Genomic DNA, 21,768 nt, shown 5'->3' with positions numbered 1-21,768 from the left:
TTCCCAAGAAATAGGTCTTGCACATATTTTGTTTCTAAATACTTCATATATTTGATGTAATTATACATGGTATTTTTAAAACAATTTAAGTTTTAATTTCTTTGGTATTCTGTAGAAATTATATAGAATTTTATATAGTATATAGAAATATGGTTAATTTTTTGCATATTGATCTTGAATCACCTTTTTAAGGTCTCTTACTAGTTCTAGTAGCATTTTTTTTGTGCAGCCCTTGTGAATTTCTACATAAGTGATAGTGTTGTCTACAAGTCAGTTTTATTTCTTCCTTCCTGACCCTATGTGTTTTATATTTCATCTTCCTTCCTTAGTTTACTGAGTGAACTCTAGTACAGTGATGAATAGAAGTGATAAAAGTAGATATCCTTGTCTTGATCCCGATTTTAGTGGAAAAATATTCATTTTAACCATGTGTTTTGTTCACACTGAAAGGTTTTTCTTGGATTCCTTTTATCAAGTTATCAAGATCCCTAATACTTAGTAATTTTTCTTAAAACTATGAGTGTTGAATTTTGTGAAATGCTATTCTCAAACTATTGAAGTGATTGAACAGATTTTCATTTTTAGTCTGTTGAGTGGTAAATTACATGGATTATTTGTGTATGTTAAATTGAACTTGCATTCCTAGGATAAATCTCACTTGATGATTTTCACATGTTGTTTTGATTTCTAAATATTTGGCAAGGTTTGTACATCAGCATTACTGATTTTCTTTTAATGTTTTTGGTTTTGTTCTATGGGTAATGCCAGCCTCAAACAATGAGTTGGGAAGTGTTCCCTCTATTGTTTTCTGAGTTTATTTATATTTTATCTAGGCTTATTATAGGTTATTATTTCTTCTTTAAGTGGTTGGTAGAATCACCACTGGAGCCATCTGAGCCTAGAGATTTCTTTAGAGATATTTTTAGTTACAATTTCAGTTTTAAAAAAAGATATAGAATAGTCATTTTACCTATTTTAGGTGAGTTTTTATAGCTTGTGTCTTTCAAGGAACTTGTCCATTTCACTTAGGTTGTTGCATTTTGGGGCATAAAATTTTTTTGTAATGTCCCCTTGTTACCTTTTTCATGTCTGTAAGATCTGTTTTTCTGATAATAAATAATTTGTGTATTCTCTGTTTCCTGATTAGACTGGGTAGAGGTTAATCAATTTTACTAATATTTTCAAAGAGAAAGTTTTTGGTTTCTTTGATTTTTCTTTTTTTTTTCTTTTTGTTTTCTATTTCATTGGTTTGTACTATTATTTTCTTCTATTTACTTTGTACTTCATTTACTATGTTTTTTCAGTTTCTTAATGTGGAAATTCAAATCACTGATTTGTCATTTTTATTCTTTTCTAATAAGCATTTCATGCTAAATACTTCCTTTTAAGCTTCACTTTATTTAGCAGTCTACCAGTTCTCACTGGATCTGTTCTTAGTACTCAAAATACTTTCTAATAATTTCCCTTATGATTTCTTTTTTGACCTTTGGATTATTTAGAGTATGTAGTTTAATATCCAAATACATGGGGATTTTACTGAAATTTTTCATTTTATTTCTAGTTCAGTACTCTGTGGTCAGAATACGTAGTTTGCATGATTTCAGCCCTCGTAAAATTATTTAGATTTGTATTATAGACCAGAATATGGTCTATTTTGGTGACTGTTCTGTGTGCAATTGGAAAGAATGTGTTTTGCTCTTGATGGGTAGAATGTTTTATAAATATCAGATAGGTCAAGTTGGTTGACAATGTTGTTCAGTATTTTATATACTTACTGATTTTTGTGTCTACTTGTTCTGTCCATTAGTGAGAATGTGGTGTTTAAATCTTTGTCATTGTTGATTTGCTTATTTCTTCTTTTTGCCCTCTGAGTTTTGCTACATATATTTTGAGACTGTATTATTAGATATATACACATTAAAGATTATTGACAAATTGTTCCTTTTAATGTCATGAAATGTCATTCTTTATCCCTGATAATATCCACTACTTTGAAGTGTACCTTGCCTGATATGAATATAGTAGCTTTAGCTTTCTTTTGATTAGTTGCTAGCATGATGTATCTTTTCCCATCCATTTAATTTTCATTTTTCTATGTCTTTATATTTGAAGTGGGTGTTTTGAAGGCAGAATATAGTTGGGTCTTGCACATCAGTACAGTCTACCTTTGTTTGATTAGAGTTTTTACACACATACACACACACACACACACACACACACACACAATTTTTAAGAAAAAATGGACAGAAAACTACCAACCTAAAGTAGATGAATTTCAATACAGAGATGCTTTGCCTGTTGTGATAAAATTTTATCCAAAGCTATAAGCATCAGTGGGATTATGTATCTTTAGGAAGCCCCTCCAGAAGCATTTGATCTTGCATTATGATTGTAGATTTTTACATTTATTCTTTATAAGGTAGCACACACTCTAAAATTGGAAAAATAACCTGCAAGCTTGAAAATGGTCTCCTATTGTTAAATTGCATTAACTGAAAAGAATTTGAATTGAAGAAAGTGTGAATAGGACAGAGAAGTGGTAGAGTCTTTAAAACACTTTAAGCTTTTTTCCATATTATATAAGTAGTGCATGTATATTGCTCATAATTTAATTGCCTATAGAAAAAGCAAATAGAAAATACTCTTTAATTCTACCATTCTGAACAGAAAACAGTTACTGCTTTGAAATATATCCTTCCAGTATTTAAAACATTAATTTAAAAAAATGAAGTCGTATTGTACTACTACTTTGTAACTTTTTTCACTTGTCTCATAAATATTTTTATGATGATTATTTATACTGATCTTTTAATGACTACATATTTCTATTCATAGCATATAATCCTAATATAATTCTATTTTGCTCTGTTAATAGTAATGCAATATACACTGTTCTTTTAGGATACATTTGTAAAAGTACAAAACCTTTTATCCCCATGACTTAATCATTCTGTAACTAGTAGCCTGTTATCTCCCATTCCCCTTCATCCATTTCCCATACTTCTACCTTTCCCCATGGCAATCTCCAGTTTGTTCTCTGTATTTATGGGTTGATTTCTATTTTTTTGTTTTATTTGTTTTGTTTTTTAGATTCCACATATAAGAGAAATCATTTGGTATTTGTCTTTGTCTGACTTATTTCATTTAGCATTATGCCTTCCATGCCCATCAGTGTTGTCACAAATGGCAAGATCTCATCCTTTAAAAAAAAAGGATTTATTTATTTACTCATGAAAGACACACACAGAGAGAGAGACAGAAACACAGGCAGAGGGAGAAGCAGGCTCCATGCCAGGAGCCTGATGTGGGACTCGATCCCAGGACCCCAGGATCACGCCCTGGGCCAAAGGCAGGTGCTAAACTGCTGAGCCACCCAGGGATCCCCCTAGGAGACATATCTAGAAAAATGTTAACTAAAGCCAATACCAAGTGTTTTTTTTACTAGGAGTCTTATGGTTTTTTTACTAGGAGTCTTACGGTTTCAGGTCTCATGTTTAGGCCTTTTATCCATTTTGAGTTTTTTACTAGGAGTCTTATGGTTTCAGGTCTCATGTTTAGGCCTTTTGTCCATTTTGAGTTTCTTTTTTGTATATGTTGTAAGAAAGTGTGGTCTGTTTTTTATTCTTTCAAATGTTGTTCAGTTTTCCCAGCACCATTTATTGAAGAGACTGTGTTTTTCCCATTTTATATTCTTGCCTCCTTTAACTAAATCGACTTCATATAAGCATAAATTTATTTCTGGGCTCTGTATTCTGTTCTGTTAACCTATGTGTCTGTTTTTTGGCAGTACCATACTGTTTTGATCACTACTGCAGCTTTGTACTATATCTTGAAATCTGGGATTGTGATACCTCTAGCTTTGTTCTTCTTTCTTAAGATTGCTTTGGCTATTTGGGGTCTTTTTTGGTTCCACAAAAATTCTAGTTCTGTGAAAAATGTTGTTGGGTATTTTGATAGGAATTGCTTTGTGTGGTATGGACATCTTAACAGTATTGTTGCAATTCATGAACATGAATTCTTTTCTATCTGCTAATCTGTTGATTCCCTTTAGTGTGCTTTTCATTTCAGTTATTGTATTCTTCAGCTCTGATTGGTTCTTTTTTATATTTTTACCTCTTTGTTGAAGTTCTCAGTGAGTTCATACATTCTTCTCTCTAGTCCAGTGAGCGCCTTTTATGACCTTTATTTTACACTCTTTATGAGGCATGTTGCTTATTTCCATTTTGTTCTTTTTCTGAGGTTTTGTCTTATTCTTTCATTTGGAGCATATTCTTCTCTCTCTTCATTTTGCTTGACATTCTGTGTTTGTTTCTATGGATTAAGCAGAACAGCTCCTTCTCCTGAACTTGAAGGCATGGCCTTGTGTGTAGTCATCCTGTGTGCTGGTGACCTTGCCTGTCTGGCTTTAACTGTGGCTGGCATGGGCTTGCGGTTCCAGGGCACACTGTGCTGGGGCTGCCTGCGGGATGGTCAGAGATGAATTGGGTATGGCTGTGTTGTCTTAGGTTTCTCTATATAGAGGTTTCCCTGGCAGGACTGCTAAAGCTGAAGTGAGTGTGAGCTGGCGGGTTCTGGGATGCTCAGCTTAGGGGGTGCCCTGGTGGGGCAACTGGAGCCAAGGTTGATGTGGGCCAAGATCTCCCAGGGCACTTGACACAGGGAACCTCCTGGTGAGGTGCCTGGAGACAAGGCAGGGTACAGACTCTGGGTTCCTGTAGAGGGTGCCCTGGTAGGGCAGCTGGAAATGAGGCAGGCATGGGCTGGGGTTCTGGGGTGTTCCATGTTGTGGGTCTGCCAGTGGGATGGACAGAGTCAAAGCTAGCATTAGCCAGGATGTTGGAGCACTCTGCATCGAGGGAACCTTAGCCAAGTCATCTGAAGCCAAAGTGGTGCAGGTCTGATGTGTTCTAGGGTGCTTTGTGCCTGTGTCACCTTGGTGCATTGGCTGGAGCTATAGTGAGCACTGACGAGGGCTGTCATTCTGTGTGTCTGCTGGGGCCACCTTAGTGGGATGGCTGGGGCTGGTGTGGGCTAGGGGTCTGGGGCTTGCTGAGGCATTAGAACACTTAGGCTGCCTGGACCTTGTTCTCGTCCACTCTTTCAAGGTGGAAGGGGAATGTAAACCATGGTGCTCTCCAGCCCCTCAGACCTAGAAAGAGTTCCAGCAGCTTCCTTGCTGTTTGGCAGGGTTTAAGGGCTACTTGTATATTCTCTTTGCTCTTTTTTTTTCTGTGCCCCAGGGCATCCAGGAGTGTTGTGCGCTAGCGGCCCTGTGCTCACTGAGGTGGCAGGCCAGCTATGGCATCTGGATCCTGTCCTCGTTTGCACTATCAGGAGTGGAGGGGAACATTAACCATGGCTCTCACTAGCCCCTCCAACCTGGAGAGAGTCCTAGCAATTCCCTCACCATTTGGTGAAGTTCTAGAGCTGGATCTTTTACGTACTAGTTGCTCTTTTGAACTGAGGCTTTTTTCCTTTGCCCCTTGGTGGACACACTTGCCCATCGTCCCTTGGAACTATACCTTCCTGCTGCAGTTCACAGTGTTGGGGTGGGCATTTCCCTTGTCACTGTGTCTCCTCTATTTCTTGTTCTCTATGGTCCATCTTTTGATATGCTGAAGCTATTGAATCAGCCCTCAGTTCTTCTTCAGGAGGAATCAGTCTATAAATAAGTGTGGATGTGGAGTGTTCTGTGGAGGAAGTGAGTTCAGGGTCTTCCTACCTCGCTTTCTTGGACCAGACCCATGCCTCTCTATTAAAGTCCTTTTAAAGCATCTGATTATGTCATGATTGACAATTTTGAGTTCTTGAAAATAACTGAGTCACTGCAGCTGATCTTATTCTGACCAGTGTAGTGCTAATGACTCACAAACACAGTCTTCTCCCCTCTCATTGCTTGTGACAGGCCTCCATATGTTCTGACTGCCTTACTGTAACTGGTTTATTGCACCCGAAAGCATACATGGTAATTTGAAATTTATAGCTTTCAGAAGAAAATATTCTCAGAAGCATTTTTCATAGTGTGTAAGTGGTTTTATTGTTTTTGTAGTTGTTGTTTAGGTAGGTAGAGAGTTGAACTTTAAAGCCCAAGGTAAAGTCACCTTTCTCTGAACTGAGAAATTCTACTCTGAACTTTATTATAACTGATTTTTTTTCTCTCACTCTTTAGTTGAAAAGGTGGCTTAATGATTGTTTAAACTTGGGCAGTCATACATAGGATTAAGCAAGTAAATGTTTGATATTCCTGGATAATTTAAATGAAGTATCAGCTGCTCAGACACCACTTGTCTCCAGGAATCCAGCCTTTCACTGTAGAGGAAGGTTAGATATAATTTTAGTTGGAGCATTTGTGGGAGAGCTGTGCCTTTTTTTTTTTTTTTTTTTTAAATTTAGCCAGGTTGAACAAAGATAGTTTGTGGACTTTCTCTGATTAACCAAAAAACAAAACCAATAAAAAACAAAAGCAAAAGCAAAACCTAAAGCCCACAGATACAGGAAAAAAACATGTTATTTTAAAATTCTGGCTCTGGGGGATGCCTGGGTGGCTCAGCGGTTAAGCATCTGCCTTTGTCCCAGGGCATGATCCCGGAGTCCCGGGATTGAATCCCACATCGGGCTTCCTGCATGGAGCCTGCTTCTCCCTCTGCCTGTGTCTCTGCCTGCCCCCCCCCCCCCTTTCTCTTGTCTCTGTCTCTCATGAATAAATAAATAAAATCTTTTAAAAAATCAAAATAAAATTCTGGCTCTGGGTTTCCAGTTTCAGGCAGGATGGGGTAAGCACATTCTTTTCTATCTCTCCTGCTGAGCATATGTGTAAAACCTGAACAAAATGCATGGATTAGCTATTTGAGGGCTCTAAAAAGAAAATGATGGCAGGTAGATTAGGAAAGAAGACCAGAATTCAGAGTACCACTGGGTTGCCATTGAGTTCACCATTTACTTGCTCTGGTCTTCCTGCCATTTGGCCCCAGAGGCAGGTACAGCTATGGAAGTGCGGTGTATAGGGTAGAGGGCAACAAAGGAGCCCCAGGAAACCTGAAAGTGTTGAGCAGGTTTCATAGATTTCAGGGGAGGAGGAGCTTGAGACAGCAACTGCATATAATCATCTATGAAATCCTGGGCTCACCCCTGAGCTGTGTGTGTGTGGATCTTATCCTATTTAGCGCATAGATCACCACCCGTGTTCCCAACTGGCCACTATGTGGTACACGCAGAGCACAAATTTGAATGGCACTGCAGAAACTTTGAAAACTAAAACACAATTTTCAGCGTTCTCCAGAAGATTTAAATAAGACCCAGAGTCTTATAATACTCAACATGTTTATGGTACTATCCCAAATCACTCAACACATGAAAACCAGAAAAGGGCCACCTACTCAGATAAGTGTCTGCCTTTGGCTCAGGTCATGATTCCAGGGTCCTTGGACTGAGCCCCACATTAGGCTCCCTGCTCAGCGAGGAGTCTGCTTCTCCGTCTCCCTCTGCCCCTTCCCATGTTCCTGCTCGCTGTCTCCTTCTCTCCTCCCCTCTCAAATAAGTAAAAATAAAATGTTCAAAACAAAACAGGAAAACTCAACTAATGTGATGGTAAGGGACAATCAATAGATGCCAGTGTTGGCATTATTTGATAAAGACTTCCAAGTAGTTATTATACAAATGTTCCAACCACCTGGCTCAAATTCTTGTGAACTAAATGGAAAAATGAAATTGTCTGCAAAGAAATAGATAATAAAAAGAACCAATAAGATAGCCAAAATGAAAAAGTCTTTGTATGGCCTCAATAGCAGAATGGAGGGGACAGAGGAAGGAGTCCATGAAATTGAAGATAGGACAGTAGAAATTCCCCAGTCTGAATAATAGAGAGCGATTGAGGGAGAAAGTTAAACAGGATTCCAGGGACCTGGGAGACTAGGACAAAAGAACTGATGTTAATGTCATGGGAGTCCTAGCAGGAGAGGAGAAAGAATGTGGTGCTGAAAATGGTAATGGCTGACAAATTTCTAAATTTGGCAAAAGACATAAACAGATTCAGTAAGTGCAATAAACTCAAGATAAACTGAAAGAAATCCACACCCAGAAGATCATCGTCAAACTTCTGAAAATTAAAAGCAAAGAAAATACTTGAAAACAACTGGGGGGAAAATACATATTACCTGTAGGGGAATAGTCATTCAAATTGTTATGGATTTCACCCCAGAAACTATGGAGGCCATAAGCACAGCATTTTTAAAGTGCTGCAAGAAAAATAAGTCAACCCAGAATTCTGTATCCAGCAAAAAACACTCCCTACAAATCAGTGTAAAACAAAGGCATTTTCGGATGAAGGAAAAGTCAGAAAATCCATAGCCAGCAGACCTGTACTGAACAATTGTTAAAGGAAGTTATTTCGACAGAAGGGAAATGATACCAGAAGGAATATTGAAACATGAGGAATGAGTAAAGAGCAACAGAAATAGTAGATAATATACGGGTAAATGTAATAAACTATTCTCTCCTTGATTTACTGATTGTGAAAATTATAACATTATGATGGAGTTTTCAATGTGCGCAGATGTACTATTTAAGACTGCCGTAGCTTGGCTGAGTAGAATAAAGCAACCTATATAGTGGTAGAGTTTCTACATTTTACTTGAAATAGTATTGATTCTGCGTAGGCTCTGAAAAGATAATTATTTATATTGTAATCCTTAGAGCAATCACTTGGGTAATTATACAAAGAGTTATAGTAAAAACCCCACAATGAATTAAAATAGAATACTAGAAAGTATTTTAAAAATGTAAACAAAGGCCAGAATGAAGAGAAAGAGCAATGAAAAACAGAGGGAACAAACAAAACAAATAATAAAAAGGTCAAAAATCCAAACATATCAATGATTTTATTAAATACAGTCGAAACAAAACAATCAAAATAGCTGAGTGAAATAAGTCAATCGGAGAAGGACAAACAGTGTATGTTCTCATTCATTTGGGGAATATAAATAATAGTGAAAGGGAATATAAAGGAAGGGAAAAAAAATGTTGGGAAATATCAGGAAGGGAGACAGAACATAAAGACTCCTAACTCGGGGAAACGAACTAGGGGTGGTGGAAGGGGAGGAGGGCGGGTGTTGGAGGGGAATGGGTGACGGGCACTGAGGTGGACACTTGGCGGGATGAGCACTGGGTGTTTTTCTGTATGTTGGTAAATTGAACACCAATAAAAATTAATTAAAAAAAAAACAATCAAAATATAGAACTTATACTAGATTTTAAAAAATAACCCAACCATATACTATACATAAGAAATTGACTTTGAAAATAATTTAGGAAGTTTAAAATACTCTTGGCATTTACTTCAGAGAAATGGAAACTTATTCTCACACAGTAACCTATACACAAATGTTTATGGCATCTGTGTAAAACTGGGAATTGTGCTTTGTGGTACATCCATAATATGATGGAGTACTACTTGCTAATAGAAAGGAACACACTATGAGACACTTGCTACAACCTGGATAAGTCTTCCAGGCATTATATTGAGTGAAAGAATTCAGTCTTGAAAGATATTATAGGATTCCATTATGTGACAGTATTGAAAATATAAAACTATAGTGCTAGAAAACAGATCAGTGGTTGCCAGGAGTTAGGGAGGAGGAGAGTATATAACTAAGGGACAGCTCACAGGATTTTTTTTTGGAGTGATGGAACTGTCCCATATCTTCTGTGTGACATGTCCTTACATTCATAGACATGTACATAATAAAAGATCAGTTTTACTGTACAGTAAATTAAAAAATTTGTTTTTGAAAAACAGACTCTGGTTTGAGTGTCTTGACTCAGAATGACAATTCCTCTTGTGGAGATAACTCTTATTGTGGGGGATCACTTTAAATGTGAGTTGTATTATAGAGTTGAGACTCCACTAAGCATAGCCTAGACTCCCCCTCCCCCAAATGTTTAGATGAGAATAATTAAGAAAGTAGTTGGAATATGGCTTAGGACAATACAGATACAGAAGCAAGCAATGGAGAGAGAGCGTAGTCATGTTGTGGGAAGACAGCAGACTCCAGGAGGAGAGTCAGGCACTAGGAAGTACTCTTTTTGGGATCTGCAGGAGAATTTGGATTTGGATTATATTCTATTTTGAGTGGTTTGCTGAGATAGTGTTTACTTCCATCATCCCAGATTTTCAGGAAAAGTCAGCTGTACCTCTCAGGCTGGGTTGATAGTACTGAGGGAACACTGCCAGGGGAGAGCAGAATGTAGCAGAAAGAGGTAGCATGTGCACTAGGGTGAGTTCAAGGGGAACAGGAACCAGGGTTGGGTGAATGGGAGCACTTACTTAGAATTCACAGGATGGCAGGGCAAAATTTCTCACAGGATGGCCTTTTGTTTTCTACTATTAAAGAAAAATGTAATCTTAGAGTAGATAATTTGGGGAACCTAAGAAAGGAGATATTTTAGTAATGAGAATTTATTGGCTTTTATCATAACAACTGCTGTCATTAATTTATTATAGTTTTATTAAAAGTTTAGTGGCAACTATTGATCACTAATTTTGTATATTCTGTATACTTTCCACCTAACTGCAAACGATTGAATATATTTCTCACCTGAACAATGAGGAAAAAGAGTCCATTTCCCATTTTCCTTTTTTTTGAAAAAATTTTTAAAATTTTTTAATTTATTTATTTATGATAGTCACAGAGAGAGAGAGAGAGGCAGAGACACAGGCAGAGGGAGAAGCAGGCTCCATGCACCGGGAGCCCGATGTGGGATTCGATCCTGGATCTCCAGGATCGCGCCCTGGGCCAAAGGCAGGCGCTAAACTGCTGCGCCACCCAGGGATCCCCCTATTTCCCATTTTCCATTTCCCATTTCCCATATCTTCATTGTTACTTTTACCAGTTTAATATCTATCTAATCTTTTTCCATGACAGAAAATATTACAGCCTAGTGGGTATAATGGACTCTGAAGTCAGGAGGACTTGGGATCCAGTTCTAGCTGGAATCTAGAGCTTCACTCATTAGCTGTGAATCTTGGCCAAATTACATATGTTTTCTGACCTGGGACTTATTATAACCCTGCCTCACAGAGTTGTTGCCGGATTAAGGAAGTGTTGGCATCATGCGTCTATCCCCTAGGCTCATATCATCCTTCGCTGTGACCACCCTTTGATGGTTTAATGCCCAATTCACCATTAACTTGAAAATACATTAAAAATTATGATGGGCTCAAAAACCAAGTAGAAATAATCATAATATTATAAGTCCAGTTGAACTGCTGACTTGTTCTTTTTTTTTTTTTTTTTTTTTTTACTGCTGACTTGTTCTAAGCAACACTCCACATTTGTCACTGTTCTGCCCTATTACCTTCGTTCACTCAGAGTCAAGAACATTGCTAAAGACTGTTAAAGACTTTAAAGGGTTGCTATGAGAGGATCAGAGAGAAAATATACTTTTAGCCTCAAAAAATGCCAAATAGTTTTTCAGTGTGTTTAATTATTTTAATGTGTGGGTTGAAGTTCTGTCATGATCTGCAAAATATAGCATAAAGTCTTGACAAAATGAACCAGAGAGATTGCATGTGAAAATGTGCACTGCAGCCTGAATGCTCCCAACTGGAGCAAGGGAGTGTTCAGTGAGAGGTGTGAATGAAGCATTCATTCCCATGTTGGCCTGACCTAGGGAGTGAATTCTAGAAGAGGGATTATAATTTCACTGTAACAGATCCTCAGTCTGAATCAGATGAGCTTAGTTTTCTGGATAGAAGATATAAAATACGTTGGACTTTGTATACATAGGACAGTCACTGATTTGATTCTTCACAAATTTTTGTATTACTTATTGAATGTTGCCTTTGGGGCTGTAGCTTTTGTTTTGGCAGTGGTGGTTTGACGTCTGTTTTGATGGCTAATATGGATAGGAGTTGGTTTGTCTTGGGTTTGGCCAGGTTGGGAGTAAATGGTAGTTGGAATCTAGACATGCCCTTTTGAGGCTGTTCAGCTGTGATAAACAAGAGGAATGCTACTGATGGGTTTTGAGGCAAGAAAATAGTGGCCGATCAGGTAGAGAGTGTCCTGTCAGACAGTGGAGAAACTTATTAATGTCACGTTAGGCTGAATGCTAACATCCGCACAAGAAAGGCTAATAGTTGGCATAGGAAGTCAGGTATTAGGGGCTAGACCTCAGTCATGGCTGAGGTGTCAGGCCAGGTACCCAGGCCCAGGAGGACATAAAGCTGCCCAAATCCTGGAACTGTGGTAAAGGTGGTTATTTGGGCAGAGGAATAGAGTCCGAATTAACCGAGGTACTTTGGTAAGAGTTTGTTATCTTACTCCAAAATAAAGAGTGTACTGTTTGTAGTGCATTAGGGAAACCTGAGTTGGGATATAGGGTCTAATAATGAATAGAGGTTAAAGAAGTTGGGCAATGGGAGCTACAGGAGTTAAAGCATCTTTCAGGAGATTTCGCGGATGTGAGCGTATTTTCAGTTGCTTAATTTTTTAAAAAGCTTTTGTTTCCAAGTAATATATTTACACAAATTATGTTTAGGTCAAACAGTGGCTGCCTGCCTCTCTTGTCTCCACCCTGGAGTCTTACTAGCAGAGACCATTTCTGTCAACAATTTTAGCTTTTTCTTTCTTTTAATATTTACCTTTTCTAAATGACATACTTATAATGCTATTTCTTGATTTTTCCCCCCTAGTATTGTACCTAATGTAGAGCCACTAGGGAAGATTAGCATTCCTTTATATTCCCCACCCACTCTTTCCTCTTCCTCACCTCTAGATATACTCATCCTTTCCCAAATAGTTGATTGTTTAAATCAATTGACAATTAAATTTTTGATTATGTAAATTATATTTATTTGGTTATTATGGTTCCGTGTTCAATGATTGCTGTTGTTGCCTATAAAACACTTTATGTGTTTCCTGGAGTTAATTGTGTCTTTTTGTTTGTTTTTATCTTTTGCATAGCAGTCTCTGTATTATCTGACAGAACTGTAAACTCATAACAATATAAAACTCATTAGATTATATTTAACTTTTCACCTTGAAGACATTGCTTCAATTTTCCTTCATGGGCCTACTACATAATAGCAGTTTTAGAAATGTTTTTTACCTCTTCCTATGTAAGATTTCTGTTTCCTGAATCCTTTATCTTCCTTTCTTTTGGAGGCATTATCTTATGGTAACTTTCTGAGAGAGACAGCATTGGAAGTAAATATTTTGAGAGCCTTACATGCCTGAAAATTATTCCTTTTCCCCCTCATCTCACATTTGATTCATATTTGGTTAGGTATAGAATTGGAAGTCATTTTCCTTCAGAATTGGGTAGACATTGCTCTGTTATCTTCATATTGCTTCTGAGAAATCTGATACCATTCTGATGCTTGTTCTAGTGTATATAAACTGCTTCCCTTTCTAGAAACTTTTAGACTTTTTTCACATTCTAAAATTTTAAGATGAAGTGCTCTGAAGTAGATCTTTGCAAATATCTTCTCTTGTTCTGTAGGTTACCTTTTAGTTTTGTTTTCTGTTTCCTTCATTATACAGAAGCTTTTTATTTTGTTTAAGTCCCAATAGTTCATTTGTTTCCTCTGCCTCAGGAGATGTATCTAGTAAGAAGTTGCCCTGGCTAAGGTCAAAGAAATTGCTGCATATGTTCTCTTCTAGAATTTTGATGGTTTCCTGTCTCAAATTTAGGTCTTTTACCCATTTTGAATTTATTCTTGTGTATGATATATATAAGAAAGTGGTCCAGTTTCATTCTTTTGCATGTCACTGTCCAGTTTTCCCAACACCATTTGTTGAAGAGACTGTCTTTTTTTCTATTGGATAGTCTTTCTTGCTTTGTTAAAGATAGTTGACCGTATAGTTGTGGGAATTTCTTCAATTCTGATTTCCTGTCCTGCTTTTGAAAGTTTTTTTTCCTTTAAATTTATGCTGCCGTATTTTTATTTTCTAAGATGATTTTGTTCCTCAAACGTTTGAATGGTCCTTGTCTTCTATTTCTCTAATAACTGTCTTTTTCTGCTTCCAGCAAGATCTTTATCTTCAGAGTTCATTTTCTGTTTATTTTGCTCTTTTTCTTTCATGGTAGTATTTTCCTCATATGTGATAATCCTTGGCCAACCTTTTATATTTAAGAGTGTGGTTCTAAAATGTGAGCAAAATGTGGGCAAAGCTTGTTAACTAACAGGAAGCTGGACCTTTCATTGGGGGACTCACAGATGTGGGATCTTCTCTTTTGGGCTTTTTTTTCCTCAGAGAAATCCTCCTTTTTCTTGGCTAGATGTGTATAAGGCTGTGTTCTGGAACTGTGGGAAGAAAGGTATTTTCTGGGTTAAGGCAGGCGGGCTCTGGGAAAGGAGTCTTGTTCCCAGGCAGAATTTTACTCAGTCCCACTGCTTAAGTAATATGCCTCATTCCCATTCATATTTGGGCCTCTTTTGTTCAATATCTCCAAGTAGTAAACCTTCAGGCTTCTCCCTGGAGAGAAGCACCAGTGAGATGAGGGAACATTTGTGATGTATGTGCTGCTACAGGCAAATATGCTACCCAGTGAGGCTGGGATCTAAATTGATGGCTTTAAGAAATGTATACAATTTATAATCTCTATGAATATATAGATTTCATGGTCCTAGGTGTATAATTCTGTGTATGAAAATTTTGTGTGATTCCTGTTTCGAGGCTGTACATTTTCCTCCTTGGTTTGGTCTCTTTCAGAGCAAATTGGAGCTTTGGCAGACCAGCACATTGTCCATGTGGCATGTGGCGAGTCACATAGTTTGGCCCTCAGTGACCGGGGTCAGCTGTTTTCTTGGGGTGCTGGGAGTGATGGTCAACTAGGACTCATGACTACTGAGGATTCGGTGGCAGTGCCCAGGTAAGAATGTCACAGACAGGAATCAGAGTTTTCAGATGTCAGTTTTATAAATACTATTTCCTGCTGTTGCTTTGTTAGACTCTGTGTTGGTTCTGCCTTTTTTTTTTTTTTTTTTTTTTGGGCCACACTAGTGTGCCTTATACTTTATAGCACTTGTCACAAAAATTGTAATTATTTATAGAAGTGTCTGTCTCCAGGTAAAAACTGTGAGGTGTTCAGGAATTGCACTTTATTCTAGTAACCTAGTTGTTAGCATAGTGTTTGACATTCAATAAATGTTTGAATAAAAAAAGCATGTTTTCCCTTGCTGGACTTATTATCCTTTCACTTAAAATTATAAGCCTAAATCAGTTACTCATTTAAAAACTCTAAAGTAGAATCAAAAGGTTGACCCGTTACTCTAATAATAGCCATTTATAAGGATTATTTTAAATATGGTTTAAAAGAAGGTTTTTAAATTTATTTATTTTTATTTTTTATTTTTTTAAAGATTTTATTTATTTATTCATGAGAGACACAGAGAGAGAGAGAGGCAGAGACATAGGCAGGAGGAGAAGCAGGCTCCATACAGGGAGCCCGACATGGGACTTGATCCCGGGTCTCCAGGATCACGCCCTGGGCTGAACGTGGCGCTAAACCGCTAAGCCATCCAGGCTGCCCTAAAATAAGTTTTTTGTTTTTTGTTTTTTTTTAACACAGAAATACCAATACAGTGGTTTTGAGTCTTTTAAATATTTACTTAATTTCTGACTCTTAGATAATTTAATGAAGTATCTAACAGATGCTTCACCCACTAAACATCAAAAATAATGAAGTTACTTTGAAGTGGACTTCTTAGGGTGGAGTCTCAGTTTGTAGAGGATTCTTGGTGATCAAGGAGGCCCCTAGTTTATTTCCTTCACTTAATTCTTGTTCTTTTATAATTATAAACATATAACATATAAATTGTTATATACGTATAACATAAACCTTGTACTGTCATAGTTGTCATAGTCTCTATAACTGTTTATTTAATGACTGTTTGTCATACAATACTGGGAACTTTTGATGACATGAGACCTGGATTATTCATTTTGTATCACCATTGTTAAGAATGTCCAGAACATTTATTGCTTATTTATTGTTTAAATAATAAATTTAAACCTCTCCTCCCTGTCCAATTATTGTCCCCTTTAAAGGACGAAATACTCTTCTTCCTCTTCCTTTTTTTGCTCTTCTTAGATTTTTGTCACTTTAATCAAAAGCTGTTTTAAGGAAAAGAGGAACATGGAAGTATAAGAGTGATCTGAATTATTTCCTGATTTAGAACAAGTAGTATCTTGGATTCATTTTTCAAAAAATTAGTTGAATTTTTGGGAAGAAAAAAAGGGTGCTATATATGTTTTAATGAAATTATGTAAATATTAAGGACAAGATTTATAACATAAATGATAAAAAATATTTCAGTTGAACAAAAAGTTCATTTCATTTATAACATAAATGATAAAAATATTTCAGTTGAACAGAGAGTTCATTTTAATGAAAGGGTGCTATATATGTGTTAATGAAATTATGTAAATATTAAGGACAAGATTTATAACATAAATGATAAAAATATTTCAGTTGAACAGAGTTCATTTCAAAAAACAAAGTAATTTGTGTTATAGTAATTTAATTTTCATTATTATGTCTAGATTATGGATGATTTCTGAGGCTTTGGTTTGTGTATGATTTTATAACTTAATTGAAGTAAATTTCTTAATTCATACCTTTGTATTGTGGAAATTAACATTCCTTTGAGGTCAAACAGCTCTCACATTCTAATACTGGTTCTATTATTAATTAGGTAAGTGGCTTTGGGCAAATTGTTTAACTTATCTAAACCTTCATTTCTTATCTTAAAAGGGGAGTTATGTATTATGTATCTTTACGAAGTTATTGGGAGGAGATAAGGAGATGCATGGGTAAAACACATTGTATGTTATACCTTTGTATATATATATCTCCTCTCCACTTCAAGGCTGTAATTTTCCTATTGTTTTTTTGACCTGCTTTCTTTCTGTAACTGATGAAGGTTGTAGCAAAGGTAATGGCTGACTCATAAAGAGAGAATTGTGGGGAATTTGAGTAGAAACTGGCCAGGAAAAAAAGGGCTGTTACTGCATAAAATTTCTGAAACATTGGTCCCCTAGGCAGTAATGCATTTTCCAATTTAAAAAAATAGTGAGGTTCTACAAACTATTGATACATGTAACAACTTGGATCAATGTCCAGGGAATTATTCTGAGATGGAAAAAAAAAAAAAAGCCAACTCCAAAAGAGTACCTACTATATGATTTGATTTATATAACATTCTTGAAATGACAGAATTTTAGAAATGGAGCATAGATTAGTGGTTGTGAGGGGCTAGGGATAGGGGGAGGGCAATCATGGTTGAATCCTTATGGTATTGCAGCTGTTCAGTATCTTGACTGTGGTGGTAGATACATGAACCTACACAGGTGATAAAATTAATACACAGAATTGAGTACAGATAAAACTGGGGAAGTACAAATAAAATTTGTAAATTGTATTAATGTTAGTATCCTGGTTATAATTTTTACTATAGTTTCACAAAATGTCACCACTGGGGGAAACTGGACAAAGTATGCAAAGGCTATTTTGTATTATTTCTTACAAGTGCATGTGAATTTGTAGTTACCTCAATAAAAAACAGTTGTATTCTTTTTGGTACATATGCATATTGGGACTCTGTTTTATAAGCTTTGCGTATCTGAGAAAATAAAACATTCACAAAAGCAGTATCTACTTGTCACCCTAAATAATCTCTTTCTCCGCCAGTGGGCATCTATCTTCTAAGATGCTCCTCTCCTGAGAGTGTGTCCATCTGACTGCTTTGTTCCCATGGCATGGACTTAATGAAGAGGATCGGGGCAACTTGCAAGCTGTTGTAATAGAGAGCAGGAGATATTCCCAGGTGCCCAGTTCTGTGGGGCAGCACCAAGCACATTGTGTGGATTTTTTTTCATTCATTTTTTACTACAGCTATGTGAAATAAGTACTGTTCTTGTCTCTGTCTTTCATATGAGCAAGCAGAGGAGTAAGATTTGAAAAGTACTCCTATGATCTTCGTCTTTCCCATTCTAGGGAATTTGGGTTTTGTCCTTTAAAAAAAAAATTGTGGTAAAAAAATTTGTGGTAAAGTACACCTCACATAAAATTTTGCATCTTAACCATTTTAAGCATATAGTTTAGTAGTGTTAAGTGCATTACCATAGTTCTGTAAACAATCTCCAAAAATTACAAAAATTTATCTTGCAAAAATTAAAGTCTGTACCCGTTAAATAACAACTCCCCATTTCTCCTCTCCCAGCCACTGGTAAGCAGCATCAGACTTGATGTGTATGAATTTGACTATTCTGGATATCTCTCTTAAGTGCATTCATAAAGTGATTTGCCTTTTTGCTACTGGGGAGAGGCAGAGACCTAGGCAGAGGGAGAAGCAGGCTCCATGCAGGAAGCCTGATGTGGGACTTGATCCCAGGACTCTAGGATCATGCCCTGAACCAAAGGCAGGCCCTGAGCCTCTGAGCCATCCAGGCATCCCTTCCATTTGTCTGTTGATGGACACTTGCATTGCTTCTACCTTTTGGCTATTGTGAATAATGGTGTTCTGAATGTGGGTGTACAGATATTTCTTTGGGATCGTGCCTTCAATTCTTATAGATCTATACCCGGAAGTAGGATTGCTGGATCATGGCATTACCCTCATTTTGAGAGCCATATAGAAGGCAGCCACAGTCCTAGGGATCTCTCTTCTATAGCTTATTCTGTTTGTTCTTCAGTTGGAGATGACAGGTGGAATTAACAGTGTGGCAGTGGGTTTAAGTGCAGAAGTGTTTTTTTAATTTTTTTTTTAAACAATAACCGCATAAGAGGTAGGAAGGTAGGAAGTTAGTGGAAGACCTAATAGAATTATATCATGTAAGATTATGTATTTGATTTTTAAAAAGTCTTTTAGGAAAGATGTTGTTTATTACAACTGTTGGGAATATTTCTGATTACTGTTTGTGAATACCTTCTTAAGAAGAAAGCCTTTTCTGTTTTAGGTTAATACAAAAGCTGAACCAGCAGACGATATTACAAGTTTCCTGTGGCAACTGGCATTGCTTGGCTCTTGCAGCTGGTAATGTAGCATTGAAATATATGCTAATGTTATGTTAATTTGGGAACTATTTCTCTTTGCCTTGTATGTGATGTTATCTAACTGGACACCTTTAACTAACTGGTTAGCGTCTACGCACTCCTGTTGGACAGTGGCGTTTCTTGGACAGCCTTTGTGTAGCTCATACATTCCTTGGGCTGTGGATGATGAAGAAGGTGGTCATCATTGCTCCCTCAGGAGAGAATGAGTAGGAGGAAGAACTGCTCTTAAACATATGGAAGATTGTTTTTTCTTAGCTATAGTCACTCAAGCTCCCAAATAAAGGAAAAAAAAAAAAAGGAGTCAGGGAAACCAAAGCCAGCAAATCCATATTAGATTTGCTATCCATATTAGAATAAATTTGAAGGGAAGTCTGTACCAACATGTCATGCTTGATGCTCTGTGGGATAGTCCAGGTTGAATCTAGACCTCATGAGCCCTGGGTTTCATGAACTTGGTGTGGTTAGAAATAGTTCAGCTCTTCTAGTGGATCTAAGCCTGGAATTTGGCCCATTCGAAACTGATTTTTTTTTTTTTTAAGATTTTATTTTATTTATTCATGAGAGAGGGACACAGAGGGAGGCAGTGATATAGGCAGAAGGAGAACTCCTCTCATGGAGCCCAATGCAGGACTGGATTCCAGGACCGTGGGATCACCCCCTGAGCAGAAGGCAGATGCTCATCTGCTGAGCCACCCAGGTGTTCTTCAAAACTGAATTGTCTTAAACATTTCATTTTTTCTTACCTTTGTATAAATATTAATAGCCTTTGAAGGGCAATAAGACTCAGTTTCTCTGTTCTAAGGACAAGTGAGTGTTTTGGTTTTGGCAGTCTTAATGGCATGGAGTATCTCTGTCCCTTGCTCTCAGGAGGTTTTGGTATGTTGAATCAGAGCAACTAACAGATAATTCTACTGGATGACTCTGTTGTTCTAATGAGGTTCTTTTTGTGAATGGAACTTGTATCATGTCTGGTAATACCAGTTATCCTGTTTTTATTTCAGATGGTCAGTTCTTCACATGGGGAAAGAACAGCCATGGACAGCTGGGTCTGGGAAAGGAATACCCCTCCCAAGCCAGCCCGCAGAGGGTGAGGTCCCTGGAGGGCATCCCCCTGGCTCAGGTGGCTGCAGGAGGAGCCCACAGCTTTGCCCTGTCTCTCTCAGGAGCAGTTTTTGGCTGGGGGATGAATAATGCAGGGCAGCTAGGGCTCAGTGATGAAGAAGGTAAGCAGACTCTTTATACGTACCTCTTTAGCTTCAAAAGCATGTTCATTTGTTTAACACATGCTTCTTGAGAATCTATGTGCTGGCCCCATGTTAGGTTGTAAGGGTGCAGTAGTGAACAAAACAGATAATACTGTTGGCTTAGTGGAGATTGCATGCTAGTGGGCGGAAATATAGTATGTCAGATGGTTTGAGAGGAGAGTTTCCTGTTTTATATAAGGTTTCCAGAGAGGGCCTTTTGATAAGACATTTGAGTGGAGCCCTGTAGGAGATCAGGTTAGAAAAAGAGGACATGTAGCTATCTGGGCCAAGAATGTTTCAGTCAAAGGGAACAGGGTGTATAGAGTCTCGAATGTGGAAAGCTTGGCGGTGTATTCAAGAGTGGGATGAGAGAGGGTGAGAGTAGCAGAGCTGGAGGTCAGAGAGGTAATATAGGCCTGATGATGTAGGGACATGTAAGGCAAAAGTAAGATGGTGGCTTCCCTCAGTGAAAGGGGAAAGCACTGAATGTTTTGAGGAGAAGAGTGATCTAATTTAACTTAGCACAGCTAGCTGTGCTAGCTGAAGGGAGGCTGGAAGACCAGTTTGGAGGCAGTGAGAATAAAGTGGGATTTGAATATACTTTGACAGTGGGACTAATTCGTTGGTTTTAGTCAATGTTGGGTAATGGTTGAAAAAGAGGAAAAGTGGAAGGATAAAGTTGCCATTTATGGAATGTGGGAAACTCTGGGGGTGTGTGGGGGTGTGGAGAGTGGACAGAGTTGGGGAGTGTGGGGAAACAATGAGATAGGTTTTGGATGTATTAAAAATGAGATGTCTGTTAGACATTCAAATGGATGTGCAGGCAGGAAGCTGAGTCTGAGTCAGGAATCCAAGGGGACCCAAAATTCATGCTAAGAGAGTTGTGTATGTTTCATCTCAAAGACAAATGGTAGTGACATTCCGATTTTTCTCTTATTTAAGATCGAGAGTCTCCCTGCCACGTGAAACTCTTACGAACGCAAAAAGTTGTCTATATTAGTTGTGGAGAAGAACATACAGCGGTACTCACAAAAGTAAGGGACTCAGTGTTTTGGTTTGTTCTGTGATGCTTTGGTGTTGGAGATGGCATAGAAGATTATTATTGCTTATTTTTGATAGTATCTTTTAGAGTAGTGGTGGTTTAAATATATAAATATTCAATATAGATAACCTTAAAATATAGTATATAGCAACATTCTGTGTTCCTTTAAAACAAATGTGTGAAAAATACAGAACAATGTATTTAATGTTTTAAAATTTTCAGCCTAATTTTTCTAAAACTGTCATGTAGGGAATGAAAATGTATTTTTATGTTGAACAAATACTGTTATAGATTTGCTTTAATAAAATTCCTTAGCATTTGTTCACATATGGCTATTTAAAAAGTAGCTAACTTGCCAAGGAGCTTGTGGAGCATTTAATTTATTATATCTGAATGACTGTGCAAAATCGTCTCACTTCACCTGTC

At 37.4% G+C, this 21,768-nt stretch overlaps 1 protein-coding gene across 18 annotated transcripts in view; it reads left to right on the top strand.

Moving 5' to 3' along the window:
- HERC3 (HECT and RLD domain containing E3 ubiquitin protein ligase 3) overlaps positions 1 to 21,768 on the top strand; it is a 114,060-nt gene that overhangs the window by 36,304 nt on the left and 55,988 nt on the right. For all 18 annotated transcript variants that reach the window (XM_025998096.2, XM_072754944.1, XM_072754933.1 and 15 more), the window contains 4 exons: positions 14,712 to 14,871; positions 18,960 to 19,036; positions 20,058 to 20,279; positions 21,243 to 21,334. In XM_025998096.2, the coding sequence (XP_025853881.1) occupies positions 14,712 to 14,871; positions 18,960 to 19,036; positions 20,058 to 20,279; positions 21,243 to 21,334 (551 nt within the window). The remainder of the gene's footprint in view (positions 1 to 14,711; positions 14,872 to 18,959; positions 19,037 to 20,057; positions 20,280 to 21,242; positions 21,335 to 21,768) is intronic.

This window comes from Vulpes vulpes, chromosome 4 (assembly GCF_048418805.1).
Source record: "Vulpes vulpes isolate BD-2025 chromosome 4, VulVul3, whole genome shotgun sequence".
NCBI classification, from domain to species: Eukaryota; Metazoa; Chordata; class Mammalia; order Carnivora; family Canidae; genus Vulpes; species Vulpes vulpes.
Note: the sequence above shows the minus strand (reverse complement) of the source record. Positions and strands in the feature narration are given on the sequence as shown.